This window comes from Adiantum capillus-veneris, chromosome 25 (genome assembly GCF_014529385.1).
Source record: "Adiantum capillus-veneris isolate H3 chromosome 25, ASM1452938v2, whole genome shotgun sequence".
Classification (NCBI taxonomy): Eukaryota; Viridiplantae; Streptophyta; class Polypodiopsida; order Polypodiales; family Pteridaceae; genus Adiantum; species Adiantum capillus-veneris.
The window spans coordinates 89,905,149-89,916,741 of record NC_140955.1 but is presented as its reverse complement, the minus strand read 5'-3'; the positions used below and the strand labels follow the sequence as shown (position 1 = coordinate 89,916,741).

The 11,593-nt window shown below is 42.8% G+C and overlaps 1 protein-coding gene across 1 annotated transcript in view; it reads left to right on the top strand.

The window, feature by feature from the left end:
- The first annotated feature begins 1,208 nt into the window (after positions 1–1,208).
- Positions 1,209–11,593, top strand: part of MED6 (RNA polymerase transcriptional regulation mediator-like protein) — a 120,414-nt gene continuing 110,029 nt past the window's right edge. The window contains exon 1 of the mRNA XM_086499483.1: positions 1,209–1,459. Coding sequence (XP_086355609.1) covers positions 1,263–1,459 — 197 coding nt within the window. The 5' untranslated portion in view covers positions 1,209–1,262. The remainder of the gene's footprint in view (positions 1,460–11,593) is intronic.

Below are 11,593 nucleotides of genomic sequence, written 5' to 3'. Positions count from 1 at the left end.
AAAGCCTCGCAAGGTCTCACACCTGATGATCTTCTTATTTCTAATGCTCACTTTTCCCCTAGGGGCTCTGTGTTGATTTGCAAGTTTTGGAAAGCCTGGGCAGACAAGAAAGCTAACTGAGAGCCTCCTCAAGCAATCCTGGACTCTTTGCCCTACAGTCTGGTTACAAGACTCCATTTGGTATGGTTGGTTCTCAAAGGGATATGGGTGGCACCTGTCAAGGAAAGCTCACAAATGTTTCAAGGCAGGTTTAAGAAACTGGAAAGATGTGTACAAGGATGGGGATTGGCTCACAATTGAGCAAATGATGCAACGGTTGAGGATTTCTCAAGGATGTGCTGATTTGGTATGCAGTAGAATCCTTATTGTCAAGATGGAGCTGCAATTCATCTTTAGAGAACACCAAAACATTCTCTTAAAGTTTTGCAGAGATATTTACGACCCAAAATCTTTAGCTCCATTAATGGACCCACAACTGGTGGTGAAGCTTAACAATAGGTGGAAGCTGTCTTGGAAAGCCAAACAGTGGCCTGACAGGTTCCAATGTATCTTTGCCTTCTCAATGTCCATCAAACATAGTTGTTTACTGTGGCATATCCTTCACCAAGGGCTGTGGACAAGTTCCAAAGTAAAGAAACTGGGTGTTGCTGATGGAAGGTGTAAAAGATGTATGGCTCAAGAAGAATCACTGGCTCACCTTTTCATCACATGTAAACACAACTTCAGGCAGGGGCTGTTAATAAATCAAAACTCTCTTGGAGATCCATTCTTCTAGGAGAGTGCAACTTTATTGACATCCCTTTGTGGACATGTATAAGAGTTGAATACTTATGGCAAATTTGGGTTGAAAGGAACAAAACCATATTTGGTGGTTCTTTCTCTTCGTCTGTGGAGCTATTATGGAGGATATGATCAGGCATGTTATCACATCTGAACCACTTGATATAAAAGTTATATAGAAGTCCTTTAGGAGGCAACAGTGGAGAGATAATTTTATCTCATTATAGTCCTCATAGAATGTGTGTCATTTCCAAATTTTTATCCTTCCCTTTGATCTCTCCTCTTTAGACCAAGAGTGCTCCTATCCTCCCTCACGAGTCTTTGTACCTTCTTTCCTTATTCTTTAATATAATTCAGTTGTTCTTCAAAAATAAAAAAATAAAAAATATAGAAGCAGATAAAAATTTAAAATGTGGCAAATGCTTTAAACACGCTCCGAATGCAGCGCAGACATAGAACGCACAAAAGACGAAAGCAGCGCCATGGCGGGCGTGGAAGGGCCCCCGGGCACAGAGATGACGGGCATCAGTTTTCGGGACCAGGTATGGCTGGATACGTTTCGATTGGAAAGGGGTATTGTCTTCGATTACTTCGCTCTCTCCCCCTTCTACGACCGTGCCTGTAATAACGAGCAGCTCCGCATGCGGTGCATCCACCCTCTTGACGTCTCCCACCTCTCGTAAGCACTCATTTTGTTTTCATTTCTGCATATACATATATACAAAAGCAGAGTTGCTTTGCATATTTTGTGGTGCCTATCATTTAGTGAGATCACGTCGCTCACGTGGTCAATCTCTCTTATGGAAATTAGAAGCAATGTATGCGTCATGGCGAGAACTGGTAGGCTACGTACATGATACTTCTCTGCCCATCACCAAGGGCAGTGAGTATCCCACGCAAGAAGTATACCTACCTGTTTCAAAGTTGCTCGTTCATAACAGTGAGGCTTTCACACAGTGATAAGTACACTGCATTGTCAATGTGCAATGACTGGACAAAAGAGTGAGGTGGCTACAACACAGAGTGAAGCTTTCATCGCTGCCATGGAATCTTATCAATTTGTATCTAAGACCAATGTCCATTGGTGAAGAAATTGAGATCTGGATTCTGATATGGAGATGCATTCACGAGTTGTTTTTTCATGCTGTTTGGGGTTTGTAGGCTGCAGGTTGCTATAGTGTGTTCGGCATCAGTAGTTGCACGTGGAGGAGGGTTGTGGAACATCTCTTCGAACCTTTTGGATGGGATCAGATAGTCACACACTGGACATACATGTAAATGAAGTAACTCCCTAATCAGGACGGATATGACATCGTTTCTCTCCAAATGGTTGGAATAACTCAAGAGAACCCAAATGACAACAAAGAAAGGCATGTAGAAAATGAAATACCATGTACATGAGCGAGGGATAAAAGATATCTCTCTAAAACGAAGTCTTGCAACAAAGAAGGCTATTGTCACAAAGTGATGACGTGGCATGGCCAACTCGAGGAGAAATAGCCGAGTGGATGAGAGACTCTAAACGGACCAACTTAAAGAACTTATTGGAGCACCGGCCGAGAGGCCTAAAACCCTAAACACCAAAAGCTTGACATCTGGAAGATATTTCCGTAAATCGCACTGACATGCTGACGTGGCAATCCATAAGGATGGTGATGTGGCAGGATTGTACGGATTTTCCGGATTATGCGTTATAGTTCTTGAATTAACCAAGAACCGCCTTCTTACTTGACCTTTATTCTTTGTGTCCTTGTGTGCCAAAAGCTGTTCAGGAACAAGGATCTCCTCATTTTCCTCTACTTTGGGTTGCTCATCGGGCTCCCCATCATCAGGCACATCACCTTTGAAAGGTTTTAAGAGACTCACGTGAAATGCATTGTGAATCCTTCAAGTGTTAGGCAATTTCAGTCGGAAGGAGACATCATTGATCTTTTCAAAAATCTGGAAAGGTCCGTAGTATGATGTATCTCATACTAAGAGCTTTGGAAAAAGCCTCTTCTTTCCCTTTTTCTTTCTCAGGCTTGCCTTCTCAAAACGTAAGAGCACCCAATCATCCTCCTTCAATTTCAAATCGCTGCCTTTTTCTGTCGTTCTTGAGATTTCTGCAAAGCCTCGCGGACTTTGGCAAAAGCCGTATCTAAGTCGTGCGTGTATTCATCCGCTTCAAAAATCTTATCTTTCGTGCTTAGGAAGGGTGGAACCTTCGCAGCACCTTCAATAATCTCAAATGGCGTCTTCCCTGTCGAAGAGTGTATCGTGTTATTGTAGGCAAATTCCACCAAAGGTAGATACTTTTCCCATTGAGTCTTCTGATCTGAGATATAAGACTTCAATAGATCTAAAACCACTGAATTGGCAATCTTAGATTGCCCGTCAGTCTGCGGGTGGAAAGATGATGAGAACTGCAACCGCATGCCAATGTTCTCCCAAATTGCCTTCCAAAACAAACTCGTAAATCTGGGGTCCTTGTCGGAGACAATTGTCTTAGGCATGCCATGTAATCTGAAACTCTGGGCCACAAACAGTCTCAACAAGTGATCCGGCTTGAATGTTTTCTTCACTGGAATGAAATGAGCCTACTTGCTAAATCTGTCAATAACAGTCCAGACACCATCGTGACCAGCTTGTGTTCTCGGGAGATCAAAAATGAAATCCATTGCAATACTTTCCCAGGGGCGGGTGGGAATGGGCAAAGGCTGTAACAATCCCTGTGCTTTATGCCTGTCAAACTTGACCTTCTGGCATACCAAGCAACCGCGCACAAACTCTTTCACATCTTGTTTGAGTCTCGGCCAAAAGAAGTATCTCTCTACCCCTTTCATGGTGGTAGCAATGCCGCGGTGACCTGTAAAAGGTGGACAATGGCATTCAGTCATAACCTTTTCCCTCAACGGCTGTGTAACGCAGAACATGGTTTTCCTCATCAAGTAGCCATCCCGAATGGAATATCCCGCTACTGTCTCCCCATCCTGAATCCGTGTGAAAACATCTGCAAAATCTGGATCTGTGGCATACTGGTCGACCATATCCTCGAAGCTCCTATGATGTACCACGGAAATAGCCAAAACCAACGGTTTTCGAGACAAAGCATCTGCCACCACATTCTTCTGTCCCTGAACATGGACAATCTGGAAGTGAAACTGTGACAAGATCTTCGCCCACCGCATCCGCTTTTTTGATAGCTGCTCTCCGACAAGAAGTAGCACAAACTCTGATGGTCTGTAAAGACATTAAAATCCGCTCCGAGTAGGTAATGCCGCCAGTGAGTAAGAGCATGGATAACCGCCAAAAGCTCTTTCTCATAAATCTGTGCTGTCATTTCCGGCCTTGAGAACAATCGGCTCTCGTAAGCAATGACATGGCCTTCTTGCATTAAGACGCACCTAGACTACGACCACAAGCATCACAATATACTTCAAATGACTTCTGTTAGTCCGGCAAAGTCAAAACTGGTCCCATAGTCAATTTCTCTTTCAAAGTCTGAAAGGCAGTCACCTCTATGGGTCCCCACGAGAAAGGGACTCCTTTCTGTGTCAGGATATACAAAGGGGAAGCAACCTCTGCAAACTTTCGAATGAACCGCATGTAGTACAAACACAGTGCCAAGAAGCTTCTAACTTCATGGACATTCTTCAAATCGGGCCAATCACGGATAGTCTCTATCTTGGCCGGATCCATTTGCACTCCTGTTGCTGACACTATGTGTCCCAACAAGTGTATCTCTGGTAGGAAAAATTCACTTTTCTTTGTATTAATCACTAACTTGTGATCTCGTAATGCTTGAAAGACCTGAAGCAGATAATCTCTATGTTCTGCCTCATTCTTGGAGAAAACAATGATATCGTCAAAGAAAGTGCCAACAAATAGCCTGTACTCTCAAAAAATCGTGTCCATCATCCGGTTAAATGTCGCAGGAGCATTGGTCAAGCTAAAAGGTATCACCAAAAACTCAAATAACCCAAAAGTCGTTCGAAAGGCTGCTTGTAGACATCTCTCGGCGCGATTCTGATATGATAATATCCACTCTTCAAATCAATCCTGCTAAAACACGAGGATCCCTGTAATCTGTCGAGTATATCATCGATCCTAGGATTTGAAAATTTGTTCTTGATGGTGATTTTGTTGAGAGCTATATAGTCGATGCACAATCTTCAAGATCCGTCTTTCTTCAAAACCAACAACACTGGAGAGCAATACGATGAAGTACTAGGCTGGAGAAGACCCTTTTTAAAGAGGTCTTTCACTTGGTTCATAATCTCTTCATTCTGTGCTCGGCTCACACGGTAAGGTGGCCGGTTCGGTGGTGTGCTTCCAGGAATCAGATCAATGGTATGATCTTCAAGAAGAGCGGGTGGTAACTTGCTTGGCAGGCCCTCTGAGAAGCAATCGGCATGAGAGTGGAGAAAATCTTGGCGTTCTTTATCAAGTTTAGACATATTTCTTCTATCCTCATCACTCAACTCTTTCATAAAGATGGAGTAAACAAACAGACTGGATTTTATGACCTAACAAAGAAAATCGTTAGGTATACATGGTCTACCAAGGAGAACAATGCTTTCAAAAAGCTTATCTCTCAACCTGTTCTTACACTTCCGGATCTCTCAAAGCCATTTGAGGTCCAATGTGACACTTGTGGTGATTGCCTTGGAGCTGTTTTGCTCCAAGAAGGGAATGCCATAGCCTATGAAAGTCAAAGGCTCGATCCTGTTGAGCAAGCTTTAGGCATATATGAAAAGGAACTCCTCGTAGTTCTACATGCCTTAGACTCATGGAAGCACTATTTATTGGGGACTCCTTTCATTCTACGAACGGATCACAAAAGTCTTAAGTACTTCATGACACAGAACAAGCTCTTTGAAAAACAAATGAGGTGGGCAAATTTCCTTTCGTAATTTCATTTTCATATTGCTCACATTGTTGGCAAGCATAATCAAGTAGCTGATGCACTCTCAAGATGACCGAGAGTGAACGTGGTTTCCATAGCAACTCACAATGATCTATCTTCTATGGTAGATGAGTATGATATTGATCCCGACTTTAGAGATGTGATTTCAGCCCTTGCACTAGGGAAGAAAGAGGAACCATTTACTTTATAAGATGGTTATCTTCTCTATGGCAATAGACTGTGTGTTACTAGCTTACTACGTGAAAAAGGAATGTATGAAACTCATGCTCCTCCTTATGCCCTGCATAAGGAGGGATTCAGTCTACCCTAAAAGGGATTGAAACATATTCTCTTGGCCTACCATGAAAGCAAACATACACGAGTACTTTTCTAAATGTGTGGTATGCCTAAAGACAAAGTTTGATAAAGGGAAGCAGCTTGGATTGCTTCAACCTTTGCCAATCCATTATTCACCATGGGAGAGCATATCCATGGATTTTATCTTTGGATTGCCTAAGTCTATCCATGGGAATACGGGGATATGGACGATAGTAGACATGTTTAGTAAACAAGCTCATTTTATACCTGTCAAAAAGACTATCAAAGCCCATCAAAAGACAACCCTCTTCATTTCAAAAATCTTCAAGTACCATGGCTTGCCAGTGTCTATAGTGTCGGATAGAGATCCTAGAATGACCAATAATTTCTGGAAGGGTCTCTTTGAGAATTTAGGGACAAGGCTAAACTTCTCTTCTGCCTATCACCCACAAACGGATGGCCAAAGTGAAATAGCTAACCTAACAATTCTGGATGTACTAAAATCCTATGTAATGGAAGTAGATCAAAGGTCCCAATGGGAGAAGTACTAACCCTTAGTGGAGTATGCCTACAATAACACTGTACATACTTCCACAAGAAAAGAACCTTTTGAGGTAATTGAGGGAAGATAAAAAAGTCCCCTGCTACTTAAGATACACGGGAGATCTTCGCTGTAGATGAGTATAGCCGAGACCTACAAGAATCTTCCCAAAAGATTAAGGATGCTTTCTCTATCTCACAGCAAAGGCAAAAGGCTGATGCTGACAAGCACAGAAGAGTCCAATCCCTTAAAGAAAATGATTGGGTCTTACTCAAATTTCCCAAGGCTCAATTAAGGCACACGACGGGCAAGAATCCTTCGGGACACCAAAAGTACTATGCTAAGTTAGCAAAAAGGTACTATGGTCCCTTCTCAATTCTTAGGCCAATCAATGAGATGGCCTATCAACTCAAGTTGCCCAGCCATTGGCTCATACACAATGCTTTCCATGTGAGCCTAATAAAGCCTTACAAAGGAGAGCCACCTCAAGAACCGACTATTGAAGACCCACCGGAGATCGAGGATCAAGAAGAGGTGCTGCAGCCCGAGTCCATTCTCCGACATGAAGACAAGGTATTAAGAGGCGGTACGACTATCCGACAATATCTTATTAAGTTTAAGAATTATCCTTTTGGGGCGTGCCCTCAAGTTGTCAGGAGAGCTCTGGAGATTGTGCAGACATTTGCAGTGGCCTCGGGATCCAAGTGCAATATAGAGAAGTCAAGACTAATCTCCCTGTTGGAGATCGACTCTTTTGACCCTGCAGTCTAGTCAGGAGAGATTATCTCAAAAGGGAGTATATTTAGACACCTGGGAGCCTCCGTAGGGGTGGATGTAACCCACAGTCAAAGATTTCAATGGGTCATGGAAAAAATAAGTGCGAAAATGAGAAGGTGGGAGTTTGTTCTCCTACCCTTCCAAAGCCAGATTAGAGTGATCAATGCCTTTATGATCCTGTGTATTGCTTTCCTTAGCGCCGTGCTCAAGATGGCTAAGTGTAACCGGAAAGAATTCTTAAAACCTGTGAAAAGGTTTTTTTGGAAGAACAACACGAAATCCTCCCGGGCATGGCAGTGGGCTAGATGGGAGGTAGTTGCTCACCCGGTAGACCAAGGAGGGCTCAGCATTCTTAACCCTATGTCTCATGTTGAGGCCCTTTGTGCCAAATTTAAGGTCTCATTGGCTAAACAAGACCAAGCTTGGGCTATCTATGACCAAGGAAATGCTTGATGCAGCAAAACTGGGATCAAAAGGGGGAAAGTGGAAGGGGGTTGTGATGCACGACAAACTTCTCACCCCGAAGTGGTCCCTTGGACTCTCAGGGGAGCTAATGAGGAAGTGCAAAAGCGTTGCTGAGGTTCTGGAATGGAGGGAAGTAACCAGATACTTTAAGAACTCCATATTACATTGGTCCCCTTGGCTCTCTAAAATATTGGGGCCGCCGCAAAGCCCTTACTGGATAGAAATGGCTAGGAAAGTGAATAATAAGGGGCTCGTTCGACTAGAGCAATTCTGGGATGGCAATAGGAAGTGCTGGAAAACTGCTGACTCTTTAGCCATCCAATTTCAACTGGATGGTTTTGAGATCTTACTAGTCTATAGGGTGATTAAAGAGCTTGATAAGGTTGCGATGCCAATTTGTGAATCCAACTTTGAAAGGGAAGCTTGGAGATGGCCTGGGAGTAGCCTCTTTGCAAAACCACACTCTAAAGGAATTTACCATGCATTAATGCACGAGGCTAATTGGTGTAGCCCCCTCAACAAATTATGGAAAAGACACTGGACAACAAAATGATGGGAGGGAGTCATGGAGAACATCTGGAAGCCAAGATGGCCTCAGTATATGAAGATATTCCTGTGGAAAGTGATGTGGGGTGCTCTACCGACATGCGTAAAGATACAAGAAAGAGGCATCGGGTCCGATCGTTGCTCGGGGTGCAAAATAGCCAGTGAAGACCTAGCCCACCTGTTCATGGGATGCCAGGCAATCAGGGGCATGACTGGGAAAATATGCAAGTGGATTCAAAGGACATGGAAAATTAAGTTCTTCAAGAATGATCTGTTCTTTGGTAGTAACAGGATGGGAAGTCCTGCTCTTCTAGTCTGCCCCACTCAAGTGATCAGGTACTACTTCTTGCACCATATTTGGCAAGCAAGGAACCACCGCGTGTTTGAAGGGGATCTAGCTGTGGAAAGATTTCGTGAAATCACGCAAGAGAGCAGATTGATGATCCACACGATCGGATGCAGACAAGCCTCAGAGGACTGGTCTAGAACAATACATAACATCTTGTAATAAGTAAAGATGAGGAGTAGGAGTGGTTTCTCTGCCAAGTAGATTACATGTAATCCTTTGACCCTCAAGGCTCGGTTTGAGCTTGAGTATTGGTGTATATTTCTGTTCTTAATACTATCCACTCACAATTGTGAGTTAAAAAAAAAAAAAAAAAGAATCATCCTTTTGAAGATGCGAGATGGATGCAAGGCATACAATTAAAGGATAACCTAAACCTTGTCAATGCTTACAATGCTTCCCTAGAGTAAGAAAATGTTTAAATGTTTAAAATGAACAAATTTTTTGTCTTATAAGACTCTCTTTTTCTTTATTGTGCACAAATGTGAAGTAAAATGCATGCTTAGATCAAGTTTGCGGAGACGACGTCTCCCAAACACCAAGGAGAGCTTGTCACTCTACCATGGAAGATCAATAGGACTGATGTGCAGACATGCTTGCGGCAGCTTAGGTTCTCAAGAGCCAAATGGATTAGTCATCCATTCTGGAAGATGTCGTAGGGTAACATAGGGATCCTCTACCCGCTAGAAAAAGGACTAATGAATAGGCTTTATCTTCTCTACCCCATAGTCGAGGACAACTATGATTTCAAGAGAGAGGTAATGTCATAATAACTAATATCTAATTCTCTGAACTGATTTTCTCATGTTAAACTGATCATTTAATATGGGAAAGTGCCAGGGGAGAAAAAGCTAGAATCCAAAGGAGGGAAAATAGGGATCCAACGGGGGGGCCATCTGTAAAAGAGCAATGTGCAACAATGGGATTTAAAGACCCTAAGGTTCAACCCATTAAGACTTCCAAAATGCTAAGGTTCCAAAAATCAAAGGTTGTGTCCAATGGTCAAAAGCTTAGGAAAATTGGATGCTTTGTGTGTGTACCAAAAGTCTTCACAACTCCTACAAAGGAGGGGGCAAGCCTTGCAAGTAGGGGATGAGAGAGAAACTCACACACACACACACACTTACAAGCCTCCTTTACATAGGGAATGAGGGACACATGTCAGCTTCCTAGCCTAGATGTCCACAAGGTGTACTCAAATCCTATTGGATGGCCATGGAGGTGGACCAATGAGAATTAGGCTAGAGTAAATCTAGTTTAATAAATTTAAAAACACTTAATAAAAGGACCAATAAGATTTAAGCTCTCTAGAAGACTATTGGACAGTCTCCCAAGGGGTCCAATGAGAATTCAACAGCCTGATTTCTATTGGCCAGGAGACAAAGGGGTCCAATGAGAGTTTAGTTGCATTAGTTAATTACCTAAAGCTCTCACAAAAGGGGAAAGGGGGACACATGTCAGAAGGCTATCACTTATGCTTCTTAAATCCTATTGGCTAAACCTGGAGAGGTCCAATGCGGTGGTAGCATGAGCAAATAGCAAGAGGGGTTGACCAAGTGAGAGAGGGGGCTGAATTTTACAAGGCATTATGGCATACACACTCACACTAACTCATGTGTGAAGCAAGAAGACTCTCTCTCTCTCTCTCTCTCTCTCTCTCTCTCTCTCTCTCTCCTTCTCAAGCTTTAATGGAAAGCTTATCACCTACTCCAAGCTTGTGAGAAGGGAGGCCTACACCAACAACTCTTGGCTTTGTGATGAAAATCCAACCAAGAGCCAAGCTTCAATGCATGATCATCTCCTCTACCATGCTAATTACTAAGCTATGCTATGCTAATATGAGTGATTATGTGAGGAGATGTACATCTTTCTTGTAAGACTATTCCTTCCTCCTCTCAATCTACTCTCATACCCCACTAGCTCTCACCATCTTCGAAGGTGTGTGAGGTCTTGGGTCTGAGACCGTGAGGGAATTGATGTTGTGTTTTATAAGTGTTTTGCTTAGTGCTTGAAGCTTCCATCTTCATTGCACTAGCTAGTATTGAAGGAACAGAAAGAATTGTATTGTAAAATGTCTCTCTTGATGGGCGAAACCATAATACAAAGCCTTCGGAGGGGGGACCGGCTCCATGTAAATCTGGTCCTCAACTGTTGTCAATAGCTTAATTTCTCTCTCTTTTGAAGTATTGTTCATGCTATCTAACTAGGTGTTATAATTTCTGCTGCTCTCTCCACCCAAGCACTCTTGTTATTCTCATTAGGAATCTATTCTAATGAAATGCTCACTATGTTCATGCTATTTTCCGCTAGACACAAGTTACTAGGCCATTAAATGTTACATCTTCCATCACCTGTTTGGTTTACTCATCTACTTATCTCACTTGCTTCATTGGACTCTTTGACTTGTTTCCACAATTTGTCAAGACCATCGATTTATTTACAACTCAGGTATAGCTATGTGAAATCCCTCGTAAGAGTTATGTGTGGTATTCAATACTATCCTTGGCTTGAATGCGGGATCCTTGAGCTTTGGTCCGTGCTCGTGACTGGAATCTATCTCTTTTCATTCCTGGTTTGTCCCACCGTCAGGTTTCCAACTTGTGGTTCTAATAAATTTTTCTCACCACTCCATGTGTTTCTCTCATCTTCTATCGCTTTGAAGGGTAGTACCCACTTTGGTTGTTATAACACATTGTAGTTGGTACTAGTGCTTGATTGTTAGATGCATCCATCATCAGCACATATCTGATTTCTACACCCATTCTAGCACCTGGCAGTGGAGGTTGTTGTCCTAAGACAGGCTGTGGGCTTGAAACTCCTACTAGACCTGGCACATTCCCCATAACAAATGTAGGTGGAGGAGGTGCTACTAGAATAGGCTGTATATACCTCTCCCTATCATTTTCCTTGCCATAGTAACACTCCTCTCGTATGG